This window comes from Nesoenas mayeri, assembly GCF_963082525.1.
Source record: "Nesoenas mayeri genome assembly, chromosome: 16".
Classification (NCBI taxonomy): Eukaryota; Metazoa; Chordata; class Aves; order Columbiformes; family Columbidae; genus Nesoenas; species Nesoenas mayeri.
The window spans coordinates 3,827,693-3,855,028 of NC_137562.1; the positions used below are offsets into that span (position 1 = coordinate 3,827,693).

The 27,336-nt window shown below is 43.0% G+C and overlaps 1 protein-coding gene across 14 annotated transcripts; it reads right to left on the reverse strand.

The window, feature by feature from the left end:
- Window positions 1-867: 867 nt before the first annotated feature.
- On the reverse strand, window positions 868-27,336 carry ADNP (activity dependent neuroprotector homeobox). Of its 14 annotated transcripts, none has more exons than XM_080354365.1 (10): window positions 26,468-26,696; window positions 25,260-25,703; window positions 24,452-24,577; window positions 24,291-24,340; window positions 21,938-22,059; window positions 16,963-17,121; window positions 14,174-14,449; window positions 6,704-6,816; window positions 5,432-5,524; window positions 868-5,054 (listed from the first exon to the last, which is right to left on the reverse strand). In XM_080354365.1, exons 6-10 carry the CDS (start codon window positions 16,997-16,999, stop codon window positions 1,932-1,934), a joined length of 3,642 nt encoding a protein of 1,213 aa, XP_080210491.1. In that variant the 5' UTR covers window positions 17,000-17,121; window positions 21,938-22,059; window positions 24,291-24,340; window positions 24,452-24,577; window positions 25,260-25,703; window positions 26,468-26,696; the 3' UTR covers window positions 868-1,931. The 14 variants fall into 14 exon arrangements, with proteins under 14 accessions (XP_080210491.1, XP_080210499.1, XP_080210497.1 ...); XM_080354373.1 differs by lacking the exon at window positions 26,468-26,696 and having other exon boundaries at window positions 25,260-25,457; window positions 25,569-25,862; XM_080354371.1 differs by lacking the exon at window positions 26,468-26,696 and adding an exon at window positions 25,801-25,820.

Genomic DNA, 27,336 nt, shown 5'->3' on the forward strand with positions numbered 1-27,336 from the left:
ACTATATAAAATGCTATTTCCTATCATGGAATTTTCTGGTAAATGAAGCACTTCCGAAGAGTTCATATTTCATGGCCTTACTGGAGTTCACTAAAGTAGCCTGGCCAGATCTTGAGACAAATATGATGCAAACTGGTAAGATACCAGATTTTTTATTTCATTACTTAACAGATAAAGGTTGTTGTACTATTCAGCTATTTTTCCTGAAATGTCTTCAGTTTTCAGCCAGTAGCCACCTGAGGAGCAGAGCAGCCTGCAGAGGGACAAAGGCACAGAACCGTGTATGTAATAGCAAGGAATAACCTTTCCTAGGACTTTGAGTCCCTGGTTGTGTTGGGAAAAGGTCAGCAACCCACTGACATCTGAAAGTGATCGTTACCGAACTCTCACCTGATTTACTGGAAAGTCATTTTCAGTGAAAAACTTTGGAAAACCTTCTTGTCTAAATCATAGGTGTTCAAATACCTTTGCTGCCATTTACCCTCAATACGTAGAGAGACAGTTCTAGGTAACTTCTTAATGCATGAAAGTGATCTCCGTTCATATAGATACAATGGGATGAAAAATATAAGTAATACATAAACCTTGTTTCTCCAGGGTGCAGAACAAGCAAATCTCTACAATCCTATTTATAAAATAGTGGTTTAGAATGCTAAATAATGAAGACAAATCCAGCCAAATCTACATTTTGTAGATTTTCAATACCCTTGAAGGAGATGAGTCTGTTCAGTAAGGAAGTACCAAACATCCATGTCCCAGCAGAGCTGCGGAGCACGTGGCAAAAACAAAAGGAATGAATGGAGTAGCAAGGTGGGATTTACCAACCAGAAATGCAGCACTTGCATGTAATAAAGCAAATAGTTACATTAAGCACAATACAGCAATTTATTTAGATGCTTAAATGAAGAATACAAAGGGAAATAAAGATCACAAAATTATACATACTACAACAGTGTGTCATATATTAGATGGTATAAATGAATACAACACCTTGTTGGTGTTAACTAAAGATAAAACTAAATATCCAAAACACAGCACTTTTGTTTCAGCGTGCTGCTTGAACACAATACACTTTTATACAGATCTAAAAGGTGTCAAAATTAGTAGCTGCAAACTTGTTTCTTGCATGTGATTTTTCTTTTTTTTAGCTTAAAAGATTTCAGAAAATGGCTCTGAAATACGTTTGTCATCGGTTGTAATGTCAAGGATATTCAGAACAAGAAAATTCTATAATACAATAGAGTCCAGATATATTTTATGTTGCTGGCCTCTGGTTTGAGATTGTACAAGGTTATGTGCAAAAACTAAGTTTGTCAAAATTCATACTATAGCAGTTTCAAGCTTTTGCTAGGTAAACTAGATACAGCATTTATTACACAGCAGGGCAACACTAAAAAAGAGAAACAAATCTATGATGGGTACACAAGAACAATTTCATAAGCTTCACTTGAATAGGTCTAAAAGACTGTACAAATATACATTTCAACTATTCAGAATGATACATGAAAAAAATCAATTTCCCCATAGTCTACTATACACGTTGAACTGGTAGCTTGGATGGTTGGCCCTACACTACCATGTGAAAAAGGGTAATGTTTAAAAAGACATCCAACTGAACATGTACAAGAGTGAAATAAATGTTGAAAATGCAGATAAAATAAACCTCTGCTTTTCTCTGTGCATTCTGGAGCCACCAGCTTATCTGTTTTCACATTAAGTTACTGTGCTCAGCCCAGCAGGTATTTCTCAAGCCAGATTCGCCAAGAGCATCCTCAGACAACCACGGGCAGAGCGGCCACGACCGCGCGCCCTCGCACCAAGACAGTGCCAGTCAGTACCTGTCAGCCGCGAAGCTTCGCAGTCACGCTGAAATGAAGGTGTTCAGACAGCGGGAGATGGGTCGTGTTCCTGACACTTCCGAGCCGCGCGGCTCACGCTTGCTGGCTGCTCAGCTCCACCCCGGTTAGGCTGCTGTGCATCGGCTCCGCCACGCCGGCAGCCACGCTGTCAAACTGCTCGCCGTCCTCGCTGTCGATTGTGCTGCTCTGCCATTCCATCTGCTGGTTCGACAAGCTCTCCTCCATCTCCGATGTGTTTTTCCATTGTGACTGGTCTTTAGACCAAAACTCTTCTACTTTTCCATAGGAACGATTCTTCCACTTTGACTGTTCTTCATCACTTTCAGATCCACCCCCTTTTGTCTCAGCAGTCGGTTTACTGCTACCAGCATCTTCACTTTGGGAGGATTCATCTGTCCACGCTTCTGGTTTTACTTCCAATGCATTATCCTCAAAATCAGAAACCTGCTGAGAACCGGGCCCACTCTCAGACTGTGAAGCTCCATCCTTCCACTCAACAGCATCATCCTGATCATCCTGGTCACCTTCGCTATCTGAAACATCTCCCACCAGCTTTGTTGGCTCTTCAGCAGAAAGAATCTCTTCATATTTCGAGCTTTCCTCTGGTTTTTCATCTGGCTTCTCCGGAGACTGTGATGTATTTTCTTCAATGATTTCCTTGGATATGCTGTGCTCTGCGTTCTCCACGATGCTCTCAGAAGAGGTTTTCTCACCAATGTCAGGAACACACTGACCAAATGGACTACCGCTTTCATTGTACTCCTCTTCTATATTTTCATAGCTGTCTGAGGAACTTTCATTATCTTTTTCTAAGCTTATTTTTTTATCAACAGTCTTACTAACATTGACTCTGGAATTCTTTTCATCGTGGTTTTCAAACAACCATTCTGCATCAAAATCCATTTCATGTTTAACCTTGTTTAACTCTTTCATATTGAAACCAAGCAGCACACCAGGTTTGTATTTTTCACAATCTCGAACGCATTTCTTCCTTTTGTTACTAAAATGAGATGCGATATCAGATTTCCATAGCCACAAACTGGCAGCCAGCTTTTCAATCTCTCTCCTAGTGGGATACGGTTGCTTATTAAAATACTTTGTAAGAAATGTTTTCCTGGCTTCATAGGAATCATCTTCATGACCCTTGGGGTCCAATGCTAGAACAACAGGTTCTTCAGGCCTCTCCTCAAAGGCAGAGGGGGAGTCGTCATCATCCATCTTCCTTTTCTTCATTAGCGAGAATTCCATGTGTTCGTAAGTACGTTTCACGGGTGCTACGGCCGGAGCGCCCAGCCGAGACGCCGAAGTACCTTTGTCCTGCCCGTTCTGAGTCTTGCCAACCCCTCTGCAGTGCACGAGGTGCAGCGTGATGGTGGAGGCTGTCATGTTGCTGGTGTACACACCGAGGCAATGGATGCATTTGTAGGTCAGCTTCTTCTCAACCGGATGAACTGTCTGAATTACTTGATGCCTCTCCCGTAGATGATGTGCAAGCGCATCAGAGATGGGTCCTTTTAGGATTGAAAAGCACAAAGGGCAGAGAGTCTTCCCCACGTCTTTTTTGTAGGGAACCGCTGCTTGCGGAGAACTTTTGACAGGTACATCAGACTTCTCCTGGATTTTCGGCTGTGGTTTTGGAGGAACTGGGGGAGTATTCTGAGCATGGTAAGCTACAGATTCAGCAGGAGCATCTCTCAGGTTGTAGGTGGTTACAAGGAGATGTATATTCGTGTGACTACCCTGCTGCAATGTCAAATCAAAGGTTAGCGTGGAATCAGTCTTAGGTCCCATTTCTTCATCAACATGAACCATTCGCATGTGAGCAGCCATCTTTTCAACATCATTGAAGGTTGAACGGCAATATGGACAAGACAGACCATGTATTAACATATGATTAAGCAATGTATCAGTGGGTAAATAGCGGTTACAGTATAGACATTTACTAGTGAAATTGTGTATTTTCATTATATAGTTAGCTACTGCAGGCACCTTTTCAGCCTTGTGCTCCTTTTCAAAGTGGACACTATACACATTCTCGGGAAACAGCTCATTACAGATAGTACAGATTTTCCACTTCTGTGTGGATGACGTATTGACACTGGAAGGACCCGTAGCAGCTACAGATTTCGAGCCAGACTGACCTAATACTCTTGAAGCTGCCTGCGACTGCGATAATGACGTCTGCTTCAGCTGAGCTGACGAAAGAGAAGATGAGTTGGCAGACTGAAGAGAGAATCTTGCTGAGGCCTGTGACCTCTGCTCCCCTCCAAGAGTGTACGGCCTTCCATTGCCTGAAAACTGTTTCATTGATTGCGACTGCTGTGGAATAGAAACTGCTGCGTTACCGCTTAAGCTGAGCCTTCCGCCTGGCTGGCCAACATAACTTGGTGGTACCGACTTGACTCCGTAATTGTTTTGTTGTAGGTGAACGTTTGACATCATTCCTGCGGAATTTAATGTAGGCTTTGGTATAGTGAGTCTGTTCATCATCTGTTGTGACGAAAGAGATCGAACGCTTCCAGGGGACAGGGCACCCATCCTCTGCGGGAGTCCCATGGGCTTTTTATCCTGTGGTTTTGGAGTTATTAGCATCAAAGGTTTAGATCTTGGAACCACTACGTTAGTGTGACCTATCATTGCTGTTACCTGATATCCTATACGTTCGTGATCTTCGATAACATGCTGTACTAAAGCTTCGTATGATTTCGGCATAAAAAGGCATCGTTTGCAGTGGATACTTCCCTCCTCTCGGGTACTGGAACTTAACGGAACTGCACCATTGAGTGACTTTTCCCCTCCCTTTGCTATATAAGGAGCAGCAACGTGCTGAAAATGTTCCCTGTAAATGTGCTTTCTAACTATTTCATACAGAGGATCTCGGTAAGTGCACTTCTTACAGTAATAAACAGCTTGTTCTACACTGTCAGCCTGCTTGGGTTTAAGGCTCTCATGTTTGTTTTTATCTTTAAAAGTGCTGATGCCTCCACTCGGTGTATTGGCATTTGGAGCATGAAATATTTTAATGTGCGTTTCCAAAGTCTTTTTGTCCGCATTGAAAGTACAGTAAGGACAATTAAGGAGAATCCTATTTTCAAAGTCTTCGCTATGAACATTCCGGAAGTGGCTTTTGTATGCTGAAAAGAACTTCGAGGAAAATGGACATGCACTGCAGCAAAAGGGCTTTGTCCGATAGTCCTTAAAACAAAGAACACATTGAAAAGCCAATTTTAGAAAAACAACAGCCGTGATCTTCTCTAAACAACAATGTTTCTGAAGTCTCACAACCCACTGCAATAGACCTTTAGATTAATTTCTTCTCTCCAATTTTTGATGCAGATCAGAACCTAAAAAGTTTATCATCTGAACACACACATGATGTGGTAAGTGCCAATTTAGAGGTACCTCAAGAATTTAAACTTAGCATGCAAGGCTAAATCATCAACGTCTTCCTCCACCAGTCCCATGAAGATCAATAGGCACAACTGCAGAAAAAGCTCTTGGCATATTTGTGAAATGCCCTTTAGTATGAACCACCTTCAGAATGAGACGTGTCAACGTAAACCGTTACCAACCTGGTTTTTTGTAAGCGATGGGTCCCACAATCCTACATCTTCCCATGTAGTGTTTTTCAAATAAAAGTCATTAGGTTCAAACTGCTTAAAATCCTGGAGAAGGGGAAGATGGGAAGAGAGCACAGAGAATCAAAACCAAAGAGCAAGTTCTCCCTCAAGCAACTCTTGTGAGGTCCGTGCAGCCCTCTCAGCTGCGCCTGGCAAACGGGACATCGTTAACCCAAGGAACCATGAGTATTTGACATGTACCTCTTTGGAGGGGACGAGTTGTCTCAACATCAAAAAACACCTGAAGAACTACTTTCAATACTCATCCTCCTAATTAATCCAAGACTCTAATTACATACCTGCCCCATTTTCAAAAGCAGACACGGAGAAAAGTGTTCCCAGGCTAGTGCTAAACATTTATATCACATAGATGCTTTAGCATAACTCTGATGTTTGGTTGAGTGGTGGGTTTTGTTGGATTGGCTTGGGCTTTTTTTTACTTTAATTTCACAGAGGAATTCAGAACCAAGTTTTCAAAGTTTGACTACACGTACGATGTCCAAGGAGCCCAATTGCTATTAAAAATAATCCTATGAAGTACTTCAGTGTTTCATCTTTGGCAAAAGACCACAGCACATAAGGACTCAAAAATAGTATTTCCACTGAAGTGAACACTGAAAGTAACATCATCTCAAGTCAGAATTTTGCCCTTAAAAATTAAGACTTGCTCCACAAATTTTGCACGCAGAAAGCACTGGCCGTTCGTTCTTTTACACATCTCCTTTAAATGCTCTTTAAAGAGACAGAAACAGCAAAGCTGAAGCAAACAGCTCATAATTTGCTGAGCGCTCTAAAGTGTATCAATTTACAGGACAGAAGTTGCTGTTCAGAAGGGAAAGCTCTACTTTGGGATGGTAGTTATGGAGTTTGTCCAGAAGAGCAGTACAAATACTCTTCCCTTGTAGGAACTAACACAGGTACAGAAGTGATTATTTAACTTATAAAAAGTGTTTGCAGGTACATTTTAGCTCGTCATTAAGTCCTACTTTGTGTAGAACTTAAAAGCAACGCAGGGGTAGCAAATGCAATCCCAGAATCTCAGAAACTGATGAGAACAGAGGAATATGGTGTGGGAACAGGATACAGAGGATTCCGTCCAAATTAACAGGAAACAGTTAACATTTTGTAAAACAGATTTTTAAAAAAAGCCCTACACCAAAGACCTCACAGTGCCACTGACTTTGGAGCATTTTAGCTACACCCACTGGGAGGTACGATACTTACTTCTATATGCTCTTTACAGTATTCCAAACCAATGTCACTAAGTATTTTTTTCACAGTTTTCCGGGCCTTTCTTAAACTGCCAAGGTTGTTGACAGGGAGTTGGAACATAGTTTCTATTGGAAAAGAAAGTAAGAGAAGAGGTTTAAGTCAAATGTGTTTTGTCTGATAGTGTTGCACTTTTAATTATTACTAGTTTTCTGTCTCATTTTACCCATATAACTCAGTATCAGAGCTGTACCGTTAACTAAGAAACTACCACATCTTCTGTCTGATTTGTTCTTAAATGAGGCCATAAAGCCAGATATCGACAAACTTAAGAGAGCGCTTGAAAAGCCAACAAACTGATGTATCAACTACTGCAGGACTAATCAGCTGCATCTGGAAATAACTGGTTTTTAAAGTGTTTGTATTTACATGAAATTTACCCCCTATGCTGAATTACTTAAAAACTCAATTTAACTGTTGTGCATAGATAGAGATCTGAAAATCAGTAAGATGAGCTTTGAGGTTTGTGTCAGTCTTGTAATACATTTAATAGTATCTCCTTGGTGGGAAAGACACTTCTTGCATTCAGATGTAGGTAGGAAAAGCAATCAATACTGCTTCCTCCATTTCCTGTATATATAGCTTTGAGCAGCTGCCAAGCTGGGTAGCATACATTTTATTAAGATGGGACCCAAAAGCTTGGGTAGAGCCCTTCAGATATAGAAATCACTGGAAGAAGTACAAAAGACACCTCAACACCTCTAACTGGAGCTGAGACAACCCTCCCTTTCAGATCCCAACACAGAGACAGCTCATTCCAATTAAACCGGCCTTTGATGACCACGACCATCCAGCTGCAACAAACTCTACAGTTTTAAGAGATGTGGATCCCCAGATTCAGCCGTCACCACTAAGGTTTCTTCCAAACACTGAGAACTAGTCTTGTTGCGGGTCCTGCCCGTGTCCTGCTGTCCCTGCTCAGCTACACAACCACCCCCGAGGCTCCTGCGCTTTGAGAAGGGGCAAAACAGCATGAACGGGAAAGTCCCTGAACACCTACAGTTATCTCAGAAGGGAGAAACTGTTGTATTAAAAAATTAAGCCCACGAAGAGTACATTTACATGTTTCAGGGCAGCATTACAATTAGTTTAGTTACTTCACCAAATAGAACTAAAAATCTCAGCTAAAAATACCATTTGAAGGTTGCAATTTTGCTTCAATTATAAAAAGGTCTAATACAGTTTAAAGTAGAGCCAGATCCACTTGACATTAAAGACATAAATAGTAATTGAAAATATTTAAGAATGGGGCTGAGGAGCAGCAATACCAATTTTGTGAAGTATCAGTAACAAATCAGTTTAAAAGACGGTAAAAACTCATGGGAAAAAATTCTGTTGCCTAAGAATTGCAGCTCCTAACTGGCCCACTGATTAATGCCCATGGTTTAGTAAGGTTGTGTCTTATTTGCAACTTCCAAGTAGTAGCATTTGATCTATTTTTGACCTGTAGTTGAAACAGCAAGAGAACCTTAACATTTCCAGATGGAAAAAGCAACTCCAGCCTGCAGTTTCATCTCCTAGGCCAGGCACTATGAAGTAGTTTCCAATGCTGAGCCCACTGCCACTTCCTTCATGACTTAATCCAGACCTGACTTGTGTGATAGCACAACTGCATTAATAGGAAAACAAAAAAATGCCACATAGTGTGCAGAGTTGAGTTATATCCCTAAACACAGATCACAAATTGGAAATAAAATACGCTTAACATTCTATTCCCTCTCTTCCCTGAATAGAACTGGGAAGTATGGCTCTGAACACTAAGCTACAATCAAGTAACACAGGTTAGCTTTCAAAGCACAGCGTAATGGGGTTTTTTTGTTGTTTTTCAAGTCAAGAACACCATTTCTAACAAGTTCTTGCTGCTGTTCATCGAGCCAGAGTGAAAAACATGACTGTAGCCAAGAAACATCTCCTGGCTCCACTAACTCCTGCTCTGTAGGGGCAGCGGGCTGGCGCTGCTCTCGTTGCCTCACTTCACTCAAGCTTCCCGAGACTGCTTCACAGCGACCTGTACGCTCCGTTTTCTCATGGAAAAATATATGAAGCAGCACAGTCAAATATGTTCAGGATTTGAATGAGTATTTTCAAGTGAACTTCAAATCCAAGGAGGTAACGTCCTAGTAATTTTATTCCACAATAACCCAAGTTCTTAATATCAACTGTTGAAACATTAGTGTCTGAAGAACATTACATTTGAAACCTTCTAGCAAGCTGTGCTGTTTTCCTTAAAACCAAAGTCCCTGATTAAAGAATTTATTCATTTTGCTTGTGAAGAAACGATTTTTTTTCTCATCACCAAGTGATGTTTGTCTTTAGGCGATAATCACTTGCAAACTGGAAAGTCAGCCACAAGCTGAAAATCATGCTTATTAACAAATAACTTCTTTAGTACAAAACACTGCTAACAACTTCTTCACCAAAAAGAATCAAATGCTTTCTCTTAATTACTGTGTCTAATATAACTAGACATGCCAAATATGCCATGAGATATATAAAGCCAAGTAATAAAGAAAGCAAGAGTAAGGATATATCTGTTCTATCTGCACCATCTTGCATCCCAGTCAGATCTTAAAGACAAGAAATGACCAAGATCCTCCTCTCCCAACATCATCATAGAGAATACCATTAGATCTTCACATCTGAAAACTCAAGATCAACCTTAGTTTGCAAATTCTGCTTCATAGCTGAATCCAGCTCACCTAATCTTCACAAACAACTCCTCCTTAAGCAAATACAGTTAATTGTATTTGGGAAGTTCCTTGCCCATTTAATTATAATTAGTGGAGTGGCAGATACAGTCTGATATTATTACAGTTTGTGACTATACAAAATGTCTGACTGTACCAGTCAAAAAAATAATGGTAAAATAAACAGACTGCGGGAGAAGTATTTGGAACCTGCTTTTGCTCTGGATTGATGCAGCACCAAGCGTAAGGGTCTAGGCCACAGCCACTGATTCCTAGAATAATCCAGCAGCCAAACGTAAGCAGAAAAGACAAGCTACTAAAGAGCAGAGTATCGTTACTAAATTAGAAACACTGCACTTCAGTTTCCATTCCACAGTCACGTTTTGGAGGTGCAAAGACCTATTTTAACCAAACTTCATGCAGAACTATTTCACTGCTATGGGCAACAGCCACTATGCAAAACATGAACGAAAAGATGAGTTTCCTAGCGAGTGCACGTGTGTTAACGAAGCGGCCTGGATGAAGCACGCTCGGATCTTCATCGAAAAATGTGCAGGGAGGGAAGGGTTTGTGAAAAAGCAAGGACTGTTTGCAAGGTAAGCAGAGGAACAACAGTTCAGAGACTTTACTGAACTTGGAGTGTGTACATGGTATCGTGCACTGAACTGCAACGCTGTCCTCGGCTTTTAATGGGCTGCAAGAGTCCCGGGAAGGAAGAATTTAATCTCAAGTGCAGTTCTGATATGTGCATCTTATCACCTCAAAATTAGGGCATAAAACCACAACAAAGACTTCTGAAGTTTGAGAAGTCCGCAGGAACCACATCAGTTCTCTCAACAGAATCACACCCTGCAATGGGAATGGGCCAGGACACCATATAGGCTGGTTGATGTAAATTAATAATTATGTCCAAGTTTTAAGCAGCAACTACAACTGCAGGCCAAAAGAGGCAACAGCATTTGGCTTCATCTGTTTGAAATCAAAGGCTTACTCACTGTTTTCAAAGAACTCGTGTTCACAGGTGTAATATGAATAGAAAGGGAGCTCACTTCAGTAAGCGCCGCCTCCCAGCAAAGGGTTTCCTCTGCTCAGTTCTCTGACCCTTTGAGCCATAGGTGGTAAAAGAAAATACTAGCGGGGGGAAAACAGTGTAACACCTTAACATGCTCTCAGGAGCACTAGTGTGAACAATATTTGGGAAAAAATATAATGAAGTGAACAGTAAGGACAAACCCACCGCCAGAGAAAATTTCTGCTTAGTTTTAGGAACTTAACAGTGCAAATATCCTAAGCATGGGAAATCAGGACTTTAATTTTTATGGCATGACAAAAAAGCAGAAAGGTAACAAGGTCTAGCCCGCAAGTTAACCACTGCATAGTCACACACAAGCTTCAACAACCCCCATATTTTTCAACATGCTAGGGGTTTTTTTAAATAGATTTTAGCATTTAGATAGATTTGCAGTGACTTGTTGCTACTCTTACTAGCACTTCAAATTCCAGACGGAAACAACTGCAGTGACTATTCTGAACACTTCAGAACGCAAAGTCTGACACATCCTGCTGCTACGTTACTCAACGTGATTTTTAAACCACTAATAAAAACACACTGTCCTCACTGTATGAGCATCAAGCACTTCACATTAACATGGCCATGCAATTCAGCCCTTTAACGCGTCAGTTACCAAGGGACTGGAAGCACCTAGAAAACTGAGTCAAAAGATGAATTAAAGATAATTCATGGAAAATACAACACTGCATGCCTGGGTTAGAGTTCTACGTTGCAACCATGAACGTTTTCTTTTCCTCAGCGCAGGCAGCGCTCCCATGCGAGGGGAGCACCCATCTCATTCACAACACGTGTTCACACTTGGAGAGCTTCTGCCTGACGGGGGGGATGAGGAACACAGGAGGGAAAACCAGCAAAACCCCGCATCAGCCCAACTATCACAGGGGAGCTTCCACCTGTCTTTAGACCCCAAAAGCTGTTCCTGTTTTAGTGTAACTAAAAATCTTCATTCTCTGGTGTGTCTTTTGTATTTTGGAGCTCACCAGCAGAGCTGCCTTGCAGCCGCTGCCTTTGATAGCATCAGGCAGCAGATGTCAGACTGTTTCAGCTCTGCCAACTCCATCCAGAACAGTGCATTAGAGGATCTTCCACCATACAGCTTCAAAGCACCCCCAAGGTAACAATGCTGTTCTAATTCTGGGGAAGATGCATCAGTTTCAGAACAAGACAACCTTTTCCTCTCAACTACATATTCCAAATCTGCCTCATCATGTTATTTTCATTTTTGGACAACATTAACGTGCTTGCTATGCTTGTTTTGTGTTTTAACTTTGTTACAGTTCTGACAAGCCACAGGTATAATATCCTTCTAGTGCCACAGGCTAGTTAGGAAAATGGTGGGTTTCATCCAGAAATAGTTTAAAGACCTAAAGAAAGAATCTGGAAGAAAATCTTGCTGTGCAAAGAACCAAGACAACACCAGTCTAGATATTCTAGAAAACCTACTCTAGATTTTCTCTTCTCTTCTTTATGCTTAACTGAAAACGACACCAATTCCTTCCTACCGCTGCCAGTCTGCACCACCAGCAAAGCTTCCATGAGCAGCCAGCACAGACCTGCAGGTGACCCTGGACAATTCAGCGAGGAAGAGTCCTGCACTCAACAGGGTTTGCAAAGAGCATCACCGTGAGATGGCAAGTGAAAAAAAAACAGTTATGGAATCCCCAAAAGCTATAAAGAAAAGAGCCCTAGTCCGTAGTGCTGCTTATTCAGGCATCTGGGTATCCCAACGCTCCTCACAGTGGCCACTGACTCTGCTGAAGCAGCTGTTCCACTGGGTGGACAATGGCAGTGGAATACACGAGGCTTTTAAAGCCATTTTTTTTTAAACATACAAGAAAAGTATTATGTCAACATTGCTAATGATACTAGAGGAATAATTTTAAAGTCACTATCTGGCTACTCCCCTTATTTCCTTTGGGAATTTTATGAACGTAGTTGTGAGTTTCTGTAACTTCCCAGAGCTGAGAACAGTCAGAAGCAGCAGCCAGTCAAGAAAGCTCCAAAATTCCATTTTCCTAGTGAGTACTGAGTGAAAATTAGGAACGAAGAGAATAAAAAAATTACAGAAATAAAACCGAGGCTCCTGGAAGTAACTGTTTTTACATGCATTCATCAATTTTGCTGACATACAATTTATTTTACCAGCTGATGACTCCCAGGCCTGCAATGAATCCTGACTGGAGCACAGAGCTGCTATTTCATTTCAGGAGCATTTTTCCCCTCACAATGAAATATGTGAAGTTACTCATCATAAGCAACATTCACCCCTCACTCTTAAACACTGCAAGTTTATTTTTTAGGCTCAATAGGAAGGATCAGCACTAACAAGAAAAGCTTTATGCGTATTCAGCATGCTGACCATTTTGGTTTTGTTGAGTAACAAAATAATTTGGTCACATAGGAGTCAGTGGTTTTAGCAGTAACACAACTCTGGTCTGTGCTGTGGGGCTGTGTCCTGCCAGGGCCCCTCCCCAGGGCTGCCCAGACACTTCCGTGGAGGAATAAAACAGATCTTCAATCCTAAGACAAATATATGTTAAATATAGAAAACCCGAAAGACGAATGAGTTTCTCATTTCCAGACAGTGAGTTTGTGACTGCTGCTGAGAAGCAGCGCTATGTCACCAAAGATGCGGTGACAGCACCTTCCCCACGCTGTGCATCCCAGCCCCCGATGGGAGCAAAACCCCGTGTCTGCACGGGCACCACCCCTTTACTCCAAGGGCTCATTTCTAAATCCCTTTGGGCTTGTAGCAGATGAGAGTCTGAGTACTCAATAAACCCCTCGCCAGTTCCCTACAACTCATGTTTTCGGGCTACTGCAACAAAAACACATTTTGTAACTCCAGATAAAAAAGTCCTATATAAAATGTAATAAAAATGCAACTTTAGAAGGGGCCTTCATAGTGTAAACAGCTACTGTTTGTCAGTTTGTCAGACTGGATGCCAAGGTGTTGGCTGAATTTATCAAGTCAAATGTGACGCTAACTGATCTGATGCCAACACCCAAGGTCTAATGACACAGAACGTGCCTCTCTTGAGCTGACTGATTCTTAAACAGCATCTTGTGAAATCTACACTTCCGTACAACTTCTGTTAAATAATCTACCTCAGAATAAACCTGGGGATGCAATTACAACTACCTCTTGGGCATGTATTGAAAAGAATAAAATAAAACACCGGGTTTACCTTCTCTTACGAGCACGTTTGGTTGCCCCTTTCCTTCCTAATGCTCTCATTTGCACATATTGTGAACACTGAGAAAACCTCAACTTTTTGGTGATCTGAAACACAGTCTTATCAACTGTACTGTTGAAGAAAGTATGAGGTGTGAGCATGTGTGCAAAACAGGCAATTACATAAGCAACGTGTAAACCCAGCCTTTGCTAGCCCATTGTGACTCGTCAAGTTTGCATACATCTATACTTAGATCAATCTTGTCTTATTAAAATAATCAGCGCTACAAGAACTGTAATTCATTAAAGCAGATTTCCTACACATTTAAAACTAAAAGATACTAACATTTTTTGTTATTTCTGCACGTGTTCTTAGTCTCTCTTCTCCCCTCTCCCCCTCATCATCCCTCTGCTGCTTCGAAAGGTCCATCCTTTCGTTGCTCTTTCCCCCTCTCCTTTCTTTGCTGGTTCTTGGCCTTCTTGGTCCTTACCTCGCTCATTTTCCCTCTTCTCATCTTCCCTGCGCCAATTCATAGCGTCCACATTCTTTCGTCGTTCTCTCTCATCCTGTCTCCACCGCTTCTTGATATCTTTGTCCTTAACTTGCTCATTTTCTCTCCTCTTCTCATCATCCCTGTGCCATTTTATTGTTTCTGCATTTTTCTGCGGCTCCACGCTTCTTTTGAGATAGTCTTGTCGCCTCCTCCTCTTTTTTAACATATCCCTTTCCCTGGCACGAGCCTGCTTTTCTTTCTGGGAAAGAAAAGCTTTACGGGGCATCATGAGCTGCTGCTGTACCTGTAATAATATCGTATCCATGGAATAATATACTATACATGCACTCAGGCACCAACAACTCTCATTTGGAGCTGAAAACTTCAAATACTAAGCCCAAATACTTTACTGCTGCTTCTCTTTCCTTCAGAACCCTCTGCCAGCTCTGTGTTAGAGAATGACGGGCAAGCTGCTGCGTCCAGCCCCAGGCAGCCCCGATGGCACCTCTGCAGCTGGCGCAAAGCCAAGCCCAGAAAATCCCAGGCCTAAACCCTGGGCTCTCCGTCCCCTCCTCCTGACAACTCCTCCCACTGAGTTTTTAAGCAGCCCTTGGCATTGCTGTGTCCAACAGGCTGGTAGGAGAGTTGTGAATGAGACTTGAGAATGTTCAAACCTTAGTTTCTTCTCTTCCTGGAGATCTACATTGAATGCAACTTAAAAGGTGCTTGTTTATCTTTGCAGTCCTCCACCTCTATCAAATTTGGTTGAAAATGGCCAACTTTGTTCTTGGCTGGGAGGGAGGGGAGATAAGGAGACAAAGCACAATTTGAAAACTTGTATAAGCTTTGTTTCCTCTGGAAACCTGGCCAAAACAATTAACTGCAGTTCATGAAGTAAGTCCTGACTCATCTACTCAAACTTCCTCTCGGTGGTTATGTCTTGCTACTCACAAAACAAAGAAAGAAGAACGTGCCTATTCACATTCCAGAGGAGCAGCACTTTTCTTGGGGGGCGTGGTGCTTTGTTTTGAAGAGGTGTCAATGCAGCCTACTTTTTAACACCTTGTTTCACTTTCAGTCATTTCTCTGTAGTCACCCCAAACATTCACATCTTTAAATTTAGCCGTGTTAAATATCTGCAATTTTGAAACTATGGAAAACAGACCACAGAAATATTTTATACTATTAATAATAATATCCTTTAAATATTCTTCTGTACACATTGAGCAACATTTCAGAAATGTCGAACTGCAGTTGTGGCCCAGGTTTGCTTTTTTGGTTTGGTTTTGAATTTTTGTTTAGAAGAGAGTTTTGCAGAGGTCTAATCAAAATGAAAACTGCAGAAAGGACAAAATTACTAGATTAGAACACTTAAGCAAAGCCTAAAACAAAATGAAACAAACGTACTTTTAAAATTTAGCTACCTTATGGAAAGCACTTGTTCCCAGCATGCAATACTCCATCTTTTTCCTACAGAAAAAGCAATGGTTCAAACCCTTATTCTAAAAGCTGTTCCTTTTCCCTACGTAACATACCACCCCGCACACTTAAACCCGCTGCTCTAGTCCACTGCCCTTGTTCGGTTTGTATCGTGACCCCATGGTTTTCATGTTAATAATTCAACCCCAAATTTCTTAATACCCATAACACTAAAAGGGAAGGGCTGCAGCAGAGTGAAACAGCATCGTCAAACAAATGCATGCAGTTTGGTAACAAGTTAGTTATGCTACAAATGACTTTGTTAAAAAGTGCAGAATAGCCTTCTACTGGACAGCCTGGTTTTGAGTATTAAGTAGTTCTTGATAAGAGTTATTGTTAAAATCAGAAAGCAATGGATCAAGATCGTCAGTGCAACCTGGACACTGGAAATATTTAACACAGCGCTCAATTCTCTATCGGCTGTGGGACACTACCACATTACTGTTGTTTACTAGAGCAAACTTAACTTATTAACTTTTAAAAAGTACATTATCTTTATAATTTTATCAGTAACCTTATTCCAATAACAATAGCACGAATAAAATTCAGAGTAAATAATATTTCATGCAAATTATTCTCCCTTCCCTCCCCCCTGCCCCCGGCAAGTACTGACATTTTAAATCTGTCATTTAAAAAAACACTCTTTTGGGACTAATTGTTATATTTTCTTTCATTTGTGTTGGGTTTTCTTGTTTGTTTTGGGGTTTTTTCCCCTTTTGGCTTGATCTTTTCACTGTTAACTACAGCATTCCTCCCACCCTCCCTCCATACATATCCCAGCTCACTTTGACAGAGCCATTTAAAGACAAATGATAGAAAATATCTTATAAAAAATATTTCAGTTGAATTTCCAAAATGAAACATTTCAACTGAGATTCAAATAAGAAATGTCAGATCCTAAGGAGTAACTTAAAGGGACATCCAACTTAAACTATACCTCTTTACACTTTGGTATCACAGGGTTTTCCCCAGTTTGTTTCAGCACTTCAGGCCCTCTGCCCATTTCTCTTGTAGTTAAAATCATCTTTCACTTTTGTCTGTTGGTTTTAATAAACCAAAAGAGGGGGGGAAATTTAAACCAGGAAACTAATGAACATGCAGCGAAGCTGCCAGACTGATTGAGCTCCAGTCCCCCACACCCCCAGTTTTTCTAGAGTCCAAGTTGGTGTTCCTTTAAGTTCCAAAGTTCCAAATGTCAGGAGTAAACAGTCAGAATTATCCTCTCTCAACCTTTTTTTGCCCACACTTCGCCAAATGAAATTCTTAACTCTTCCCAATCTATTTAGTACATATTATGAGGCATTTACCTCCAAAATTAATGGTGCTTGGGCGTCTCAGACTCATTGGACAAGTTTCATGCAAAAGCCTCCAAAAATAATTCTCCTTCCAGAACGCCCACCTCAGCGATTATATTACACCTACTGTGTGAGGCCAAAGCCCGGACACAGAAGAAGGATCATATCCTGCTGTACAAAACAAAGCGTTAAAGACAAGAGATAAGAAATGTAATAAGGGCAGTCTTACATTTATAACGTACGTTTCATTGCAAAGGACTCCAAAGCTAATTATAAACCACATTTACGGTACCTTTACTGACACGGGGCTACTGCAGAGTGCACTCCAGCAAGTGCTGCGGGAACTTTTATGGCTTAAACAACAGCTTCCTCTGGGTGATGCTACCTGACGAGTATTTTTAGTGCTCAGATTTCAGTTAAGTTACCCAATTCAGAAATCCAGCAGGATACAGAGACAAATGCTCCTACCCCACAGTTCATGTAACCTTTTGAGTCAAGTGGTCAGGACCTCCGTTTCCACCTCATCTGAGCTACTAGAACCCACAGCGTAGCTGCACCCTGTGTAGATGAGGTACCAGGTGAAATACCAACAGCACTTCCTCGCACAGGTCATTTTTCCTAGAAGGTTCCCATACAAATGCTGTCCCACCTTAAATTACAAGACTCTAGGAGTTCAAACAGGTACTATGACTCTCAGCCACAACCCTGGGGACACACATTCATTTGGGAAGTATTCAGATTAAAACGGTCAGTTCAAACACGGCTGTGAAGTAAACTCTTTTGGGTAACAGCATGTCAGTGATCATGCTTCTGTAGAAGACTGGTACCTCTTCACCTCACACCACCCAGGGACAGAAACTCAGTCTTGAACAGACTAGAAACATAAGATGTAACATTAGTATCACAAAGTCTGGAACAACCAAATCTGAAGTGTGTAAAAGCAAAATTTGTTGAGTCATTTATAATTACTTTTCCAAGTAATAAGGGTTTTTACTGTTTAAAATCGTTAGGTTTTAAACTCTGTTGATTATTCAGACCACACATCCATAGCTTAAAAGTACAGAACGTTTTTCTTCAGCAAGTATGATTTCAACAGAAGATACTAACATGTTCTAAGACATTTTAAAAGACAGAATTCTTAAAATACTTCACATTGAGGCAAAACCAAATATTGCATATGCTTTAACAAAACCACTAGCCATGTCTTCAAACAGGTATGGATGATAGATTGCTTTGCTTCATACTGGCTTATTTTCCAACTAGAAAGTAGAATTTGGGCCCCTGTGTCTCTGTCGAGTCCAAATTCACCTCTGTCCCTCTGACTCCTCACTGCAGAGAGCCCATAAGTGACAATTAGTGTATCGGTCTGATGATACAACTAATGAGCACAGGGAATTACTTCATCCCATACTGGGCCTTCTGAAGACTGAGTATCATTTCCCTGCACTGTGGTGCTGAGGAGAATCACCAAGCACCTGACATTTTTCTGACTTTATATAATGCAACGTTATTTTAGCCCTTATTTTGCTCATATTTTAAGTTGAAGACATTCTTTGTTTACATGTAACAGTGCAATACAGTAGCGTATATCAGAGCTGACAGCAGGTGTATGTGCCTGGACACAATGGAACAAGGCCGTTACTTTCTTGACACTCTATTTTTTATCTCCCTGCTCCAACTACATTTACAATAAGGTCTACTTTTCATGATCTGCCCAGCTAGCCGCATTGAACAGCATGCTCTAAAACGCCAGCCATGAAGTAGATTTGCAAAGGCTGTTAGTGCAACATGGAGCGAAATACCTTAAAATACAAGAAAAATAGGCAAGAAAATGAACCTATGGTTCCCACAGCAATAGAAAAGCAGCCTCCTCACATATGCAGGTTAGATGTCACTATACAGTATGATGGTGTATAATATTCTGTATGTGCATAATGACAACGGCCTGTCCCTGCAGGAGGCTGGGACTGCAACCTGATCATTTCAGGAGAGCTGGGCAGGGAGAACGACAGTCAGGAAGCAGAAAGGTGAGCAAATCAAAAATACCAGGGGCAGAAACATCAGGGAGAACAGAGGAGCTGGAAGAACCGCAAACTACTAAAAACTTCCTTGAAAAGAGTTGCAATGAAGTATCTCCCCTCCCTGCACTAAGTAAATGAAGAGTCCTCTCCCAACACATCTGTCACGCCTTACGTTAAGCATTTGCACTTTCTTCTGTTGGACTCTTCTCTTTCCTCCTTATTTCAGCATGTCTGGCCTAATTTTCAGAGGGCTGTGCACCCACATCTCCTGTGAAGGTAATGAGATTTGCAGTTTAACAGCACATCTGAAACGCCAGACAACTAAGGGCTTATTTTTCAAGCCCGCTATAATCCTAGGATGGAGACTGTTTTGTAACAGCACACACTCTATTCTCATGGCAACATTTTAAACAGAGAGCAGCTCCTCAGCCTGATCGCTCAACCATCTGCACCACGAAGCTTCTGCCCAGGTAACACAATGGTCTTCAGTGAACTCCTGTCTGAACACCTCTCAGCTCACCCAAGAACACCCTGCGTGCAGCTGCCACGTCAGACCCCGCACGTGAACTCCACCTGAGCCAGCACATCCAGCACGACCCCTGCGCCCTTTGACTCGTGTCTGTAGCCAAGGTCCTTTCACTTGTGTCTATACCCAAAGCAGGACTAGGCACGTTAGGAAGACACAGTGAAAAGAAAACCCAAATCAAACCATCTGGAAAAAATTAAGATTATTGAAACTGAAGGAAATTAACAAATGTGGTTGGCCATCCGGTTAAAGGATTGTAAAACTTTTGCAGCACTGTGCACTTAAAGCCACCTCAACTCCCCCTCACAGTCAAACAGTCTATTTCTTAAAAGTCCCTTTGTCAAAAAAAGAATTTTAAAAAATATAAAATTACTTCAGAGATTAAATCAGCTACCTCAAAAAAAGTTTCAAGTTGTGTGTCAAAACAAAAAGGACTGTTTAACACACCACTTCTCTGGACATCCTGTGTGAATATTGCTTCAGGAGAGCACAGAAGTCCATCTAAAATGTGGTACTAAAAAAAGAAAACCCCACTGAACCTACTTAAAATCCTTTGGAGGAAATTCTTAGGCTAGAAATCTTAACATGCTGTCTCAGTGTTTCCATACAATTTTCAGCAAGGGCTCAGGAGACTCTGTTTTATCTCAGGTTTTTTGGAACTTAGTGTGGGGCCTCAGCTGGGTGACTCCAGCTCCGCGGCAGAGGGAAACGTGCACGGCAGACAGCTCTAGTGAAAGGAATCAGTAAGGCTGATACGGCTTACTCTCCATTCAGTTTTTATTTAAAAGTTAAAAAACCCTCTTCTGCAGTCCAGCAGACAGAGAATCTTCCAAGTCATTCACACACTTCTCATTCTTGCTCGATTTCTGGAATTTTCCACTGGTGCCAGAAGCTCCATCTGGTGGGTGTGGGCACTAACTGCAAAACTGAGAAGTAATTAACTATTTCCTTATCAACTTTTGTTTAGTAGTAAAAGTTCTGTACAGTGTAGTTTCTACGTCCCAAATATAAATCACAAAGCGGCCAAATTTCGATTGCTCTGGGAACCACAACTCTTCATTCCTATTCCTGACGATTAATGTGCTACCTTCCACTCTGCTGGGAACTTCTGTTGGGTTTTCTTATTAGGCTGAACTACGTTAAATGATGCCCTTAGCTAAATCTGAATGCTGTCTAAAGAAGGATCTTTTGAACACGCATGATAAGGAACGCATCAATTCTGGCAATCTCTACTGCATTCCGAAAAGCAGTTTTAAATTGCATTCATTCTCTAGGGCATGCTATACTTCAGTGCATAGGAAATGTTAAATTAGAGGCAGCAGCAGCCCCAGAAGTAGGCTTGCACACCTACCGCCATCTTAAATAATATTTCCTGACTGTTCAAGATCTCCAAAGAGAAACGATTATATGCATCCACACATGTGCCGTGAAATCAATACGTAATATACATACTCAGTATGAAAGTCGCGCATGTTTAGGGCTATTTCTTAAAGATTTCAGTTTAAAATGTAATAAACTCTGCACATCTTGCTGAAATTTGCAATTGACACTGGAGATCATTGAAGCACAAAGGATGTTATTTGCTTACACCATGATATCCACACTTCACTGATCAGGAAAAAAGGCTGCGTGAATATGCTTTACAATTCCAATTGTCATCTAGATCATAGCTAAACATGAACAATCCCAGAATAAAAATTAATTTGGAAATATAAGCATGCTTCATGAATAAGCAGTTACATTTAAATTAAATCAAGAATAATCTTAAAATTTTCAATCCAAAACTCACAGAAACATTTCTGTAAAAAAGCGGCAGAGAAGTCTCTGTGAAAACAAAGTATGTAATCAAAATGCACGTAATTTATGATTGGATTACACTGATTGTGAAACTGCAAGTGGAAAGGGTAGTCCTGTCGTGTGTTGTGTTTTCCTGACATCACCACCGTGTCAGCAGCCAGAGCAGAGACCCGAGCGGGAGCGCTGTGCAGGCCGAGCGGCTCCTCGCTCCCCAAAGCAGCAGGGCTGGCAGAGGCAGGAGGCAGCGCGGCCCATCCCAGCCCTGCCAGGGGCAGCGCAGACACAGATTTAAACCAAGGGTGAAACTGCATCCCCCAGTGCCGCCTGTCCAGCACATGCATCGCTTGCAGGCTGCTGTAAGTGGCAGAAGAGAGCACACAAACAGTTTTGGAAGCTCATCCAAACCCCTGCTAATACATGCTTTCTCAGATAGTAGATACATTAGATATTGAAAAGGTCTCGCCAACTGGCTAGCATCTGAGTATTTAAAGTGTAAAAATAGTCTGTGAAGTAGGCTGATGCTAATTGTTTTTCCTTTGCCTTACCACTTCACACACGCTATGCACAAATGCTGGCATTACATGATTGGGTAAAGTCTGTAAACAAGAGCTTAAAATCAGTCTTACCACTTCACATTTCTTACCTCTTTCCCTTTCTGTCTAAGCATAGCTCCCAGTGTTCCAGGCCCTGACTACATTCCAGCGTTAATCCACCTCAGCTACTGCTGTCTTCCGTCTGACTCGGGAACCTTCGATATTCAAAAGGCTTCATAGCAGCAGCAGCAGGAATGGGGAAACAAAACAGACAAACAAACAAAAAGATCACAAACTTAAGTTTTACTCTTTTAGGGAAAAAAAAAAGGCATTTAAAGACCATTATTTTATATTTCAAGAGATATTTGCCCCCTTACTGTTGCTGCTATGAATCTGCATCACTAAGACCTCCTTTGGCCCAGCCGCAGCACAAGCAAAGAACTATCAGATCCAGAGTCACATCAGAAATCAATACACAGAAAAGGTAAAAAGGAGTGAAAGGAATAAAGAATGGCTGAGGTGTGAGGCTGGGAAGAGAGGAGCTGGGGGTAGGGAAGAGACATCAAAGAGTGAAGCCAGGCTAGAGCGCATCCCCTTTGCCACATTTCAATGACTGGACGAGCTGAAGGGCATTACTTGAGTAGACCGGCTGTTTACACAGTTACTTACTTTCTATTTCTTGTAAATTGTTTTAGATACTACCTGGGAAGCAGATTTTAAATGAAACATTTTGCTACATGATTTGCACAGGCAAGAAGCTGCAGGTGTGAAGTGTTTGGAGTCAACTAGACAGGTTTAGGACCCAACAGCCATTATCAGTTTTCATCCAAATAATCTCTAATGCCACCTTAAGAAACCAGTAAGGACATAAATGGTGGTAGCTGAAAGTGACTCACTGCAGAAAAAAAACTGTAATTATTCCACTCTTATTCAAAACCATCAACCGTCATACTCATTCAAAAGCACTAATGTGAAATCAGAGCGAGACACTAAATTCAAGCCTCATGTTCACCTTTCAACATCAGCCAGCTCTAGTGAAGCTCCAAACAAGCTACATTTTTCCTTGAGGCATATGGCCCTCAGGTAGATAAATAAGAGTTACACCCTCTCTAAAAACGTCTTCATTCAAACCTAGAACAAGTATTTGGTTTTCATACCAGGTCTAAGTACTTCCTGAAAGCCCAAAACCAACAGGTCCATTTGGCCACTCTGAGCAGCAGAGCAAGGCCGTTCATCTCTAAGTGTCAGGTGAGTGAAAACAAACCTTCTACGTATACAGGAGGTACTAAATTGACTAAATTATCATAATCAGAAGTTCTTTGTCTTCCTAGGCGTATGCAGACATTTACATTACATTATCCTCAAACCAGTACCTTTTATGCTCATCTCCATAGCTTATACTATTACTAGGAAACATACACTTTTATCAACATATTTATTTATATGAGCAGGACTACCTCCCCAGTAACAATAACACTGCTACATTTATGTTAATAAAAAACATACTCTCTCTATATATATATCAAATCCAAGCCTAGAGCAGATCTTAATATAATCATAAATACTGTAATGCTTGTCTGGATGGGAGGCCAACAGTCAGCTGTTATCTTCTTTAAACAAGCATGTTACAAGCATTTTAAAAAAAAAAATCCCAGCAAACCCTGCATTATTAATATAGAAATGCAGCTGAACTAATAATTTAAAAAATCTCCCATCTTTGCCCATGCAGACAGAGTAGATCAAATGACAGCTGTGGACCAGCCTCCTCAGCTGCAGCCTCACTGCTGCTCAGCACCTCTCCTGGTACCCACGTCCTCCAGACCTCAGACTGTGATCCTCATCATATCTGATACTGTTTTGTTCATTCCTCATGTATAAAATTTCGTCTCTCTTAAACTAACTTCAAGTAGTGGAGCAAAGATAACTTCCCCTTTCTGAAAAAGAAAAAACAGCAAAACCACAAAACACCCCAATAAATTTCCTATTGAGCCACTAAATCTTATTTGCAGCCATTTCAAATACATTAACCTATGAGCGCTGTCTTTGCTCCCACAAAATCATTTGTTCAAATTTCTGCCTTTACATCAATCAAATCAGCTGCCATCTTAATAAAAAGTTATAAAATACACATTTGGACTATATGACTTGTGACTACTGATAAGATTCTGATGTGGTTATCTATTCCAAGAATGCTACTTTAAATGCTAGTATCTACTTTCAATATTTACTATTATTATGGAGTGGTAAAGCTGGGTTGGGAACAATCATCTATTATTCACTCTGCAGTGTGTCAGAAGCACAACTTACCTTCCACAGAAAACGGGTACGTGCATTCATCTACAATTTAATAGCTCATTCAGTAACTGCAGAGCTCGGTTTGGTAAGTGCCTAATGAATGATACTTTAGACTATTAACGCTTAATTAAAATGCTGTTGTAATATACCACTATAAGTGACACATACCAATTCTGAAAATGCTAATGGGCATCTTCTGACAACTGGTAACTTCTATCCTACATATACAGAAAAAAAAACGAGGTTATTCATCTCATCCTGAGGAGCACAAGCAGCCTTCCTAGATGTTCTGTTGGTGCAGCTGATGCTTAACACTGCGGGGCACGAACTTTGCAAACCAGCCAAGAAGTTCCTCTCCTGTGAGGGTTTTTCATTCCTGAGCACTGTGAGCAGAGACTGTTCACCACTGGGCTGTCTCACCTTCCCCATCCCTTGCGTATCCAAACATCTCCATCCTAGAAATTAACACAAGTGATCTTGCAAGCTCTTAATGACTTTTAAGCTCTAATAGTTCCACACAATATACTTTCAAGGATAAACAGTAGTAACCTAAAGAGATGCTTTCTAGAAAGCTGACAGACCATGACTTCAAGTTTAACCAAAAAAAAAAGGGCACCAAAATATATCGTTTTGCAATGATCTCAGAGAGCTGCTGGAGCATCTCATTTCTGTTAGATAAAAAAAAGTATTTCTAAAAAGTTAATTAAGAAATTATATTAGTCTTAGCAATGGCAGCTTACTATAAAAATAGTAGAAAACCATGTAGTTTAGTATTACTTTTGGAGAACTAGTTATTTGTTGTGTATTGAAAAGGACATGTCTACTTTGACAGAAGTGTATTTAAGTATTTGTTGTAATAATTTTCAGTAAACGTAACAGTCATGGTACAACCCACCAGCCTCAAGTGCAAATTTATTAACAACAGTATGTTTCTCTTTTGTTGTCTCTTTTTGACATTTTAAGATTTAAACACATCACAGTAGATGCAGATGTGCTGATATCGAATTACTACCCAACATCTGTAAATACCCATCTAAAAAGGAACCAAGCTTTGGTTTGTTTGGTTATTAAAAGCAAAAATGATAATAATTAAAAAAGCTTTTCTGTTTTTTAAACAGGATGATCCATCTTTCTCACCTAGAAGGATGGCAACTTGTAATTCCTACAGTTACCAGAGTCCCCAAGTAAAAGTTTTTCCAAGTAGCAGAGACCCTGCCAGGGGGAGCAAGACCGGGGGCTGCAGCACATCCCGGCTGTGCCGGGGCCAGCTGAGGCTGCTCCACAATACCCTGACAGGTGGGAATGTGTCTCCATCATCTCAGATACACCTTGTACCTCCAAACAGAAACAGAAAATAGAAGTAAAAATAAATAGAAACACAGCTAGTAAAAAAGCAAACCCAAAACTCAAAAAAGGGAAAAAAAAAAAACCCTCTTTCACACCTACCAAGTGGCCTGAATACATCCAATAAACAAAGAATATCAGAACGTCAAAGTGTGCGGTTATCCGGACTCTCGCTATGGCCCCAGACAAAGCGCTCGAACGCCTCGCCCCGCAACTTTGTACCGCTGCAGCCGTGCGCTGGGATGCGTGAGAAAAGCCATGCAAGTTCATGGAGCAAACGGCACCACAAGCCACAGCCAAGTTCTGATACAACCACCAACACCCTCCACTCAACCTGGCAGAAGCGCCCTGGATCCTCTCACCGCCCCCCAGCGCCCCCGGCGGGGAGATCCGCTCCGGGACGGCAGGTGGGACGGCAGGAGCGCGGCGGGGCCCGGCCCGGCCCGGCCCGCCCGGCGGAGAGGCCGGAGCCGGGGCTGCGGGCGGCGCGTTGCGGTGGCACCGCCGGCCCTTCCCTTCCCTTCCCCCCCGTCCCCCCCCCAGCCCTGCCCGGCGAGGGGAGGGCGCCCCCTACTGCCTCCCTGCCGCACTCGGCTCCGCGCCGCCGACTGGGCTGCGGTGCATTTTGGGTGGGGGCTGGTATTTTTCTTCTACGGCCATAAACCGGGAGCGACAATCCGGATCTAACGGGAGAGGGGGCACCGCCAGCATCGCGTACGCCGTGGTACTTGTTTTGGAAATCTCACACACAAACACACACCCCCCGCCCCCGGGCTGCGGGTGCCAAGCGAAAGGAGTGCGTGACAAGGAGGGTGCAGCTCCGCGCCGCACAGCCAGGCTTTAGGGTTTGGTTTCCCCCGCCTTTGTCTGAGAAACGGGTGTCAGTAACTATAGCCCAGGGTAGGGAAGGGAGGGATGGGTGAGTCAACGTTGCTCCATCCCGCGGTTGGTGCCGGGCTCGGGATCCCGCGGATCGCGCCTTTTCCCGCAGGCAAACACACCTGGGCTGCCCGGGGAGGCTGCGCCCCATTCATCGCGCCGCAGCCAGCGCTGCTCTCCGAGCCGGCTCCAGCGGAGAAGCTTCGCCCGGCTGCCCCGGGATGCCGGACCCATTCACCGACTCGCCATCCCGCTCACTTCGCCTCCCGCCATCGCTGGGACGCATCCCGGTGTGGTCCCCCCCTGGCGGGCGGGGGAAGGGAGGCGGCCGGGCCCGGGCAGCAGGGACGGCGGTGGCAGCGCCGGGAACCCCGCGGTCCGGCCGGGGCACAACCGGCCTCCCGACGGCGGCCAAGTCTCTCCAACATGTGTGCGGCCGCGGGAGGGCAGCGGGCCCGCCCGCCAGCTCCCGCAGCCCCCCGGCTGCAGCAGGCAGGGCCGGGACCTCCGGGCTGGAGGGACCGGGACCTCCGGGCTGGCGGGACCTCCGGGCTGCCGGGGCCGCGGCCCCGCCGGGCGGAGGGAGGGCGGCAGAGGGGCGGGCGGGCGCTGCCCCGCCGGGTCGGACCGCGGACTCACGCACACACCTACCTGACCGGGGCTCTCCTCAGCAGCGGGGGCGGGCGCTCCCCCGGCACCTCTGGCTGGGGGTGCGCGGAGCTGCCTCCCTGGCGCCGCCCGGGTCCCTGGGCGGGCGGGCGGAGCGGAGCCGGCGGCGGCGCGGGGGAGACAAAGGGGGCTGGATGGCGGGGGGGCGAGTGTGCGGGGGTGGCCTATGGTGAGCGGGTCCCGGGGGGCGGGGGCGGCGGCTTCACTGGGTTCGGTCCCCGGGGCGGGGGGTGTGGGGCTGCGGGCGGGGGGGTGGGGGCTCCCTGGGCGCCCTGCAGACAATACAGCCGGGTCCCTCCTGCCCAGAACCTGCCCTGGCCAA

What these genes read in the sequence shown, in the direction of transcription:
- ADNP (XM_080354376.1), bottom strand. Translation starts at nt 16,999, where the DNA reads ATGAGTCTGAGACGCCCAAGCACCATTAATTTTGGAG. An exon ending in AAGCACCATTAATTTTGGAG is followed by an intron (nt 14,450 to 16,962) that starts GTAAATGCCTCA and finishes TGCCCCGTAAAG; the next exon opens with CTTTTCTTTCCCAGAAAGAA. An exon ending in ACTGTAAAGAGCATATAGAA is followed by an intron (nt 5,525 to 6,703) that starts GTAAGTATCGTA and finishes CCCCTTCTCCAG; the next exon opens with GATTTTAAGCAGTTTGAACC.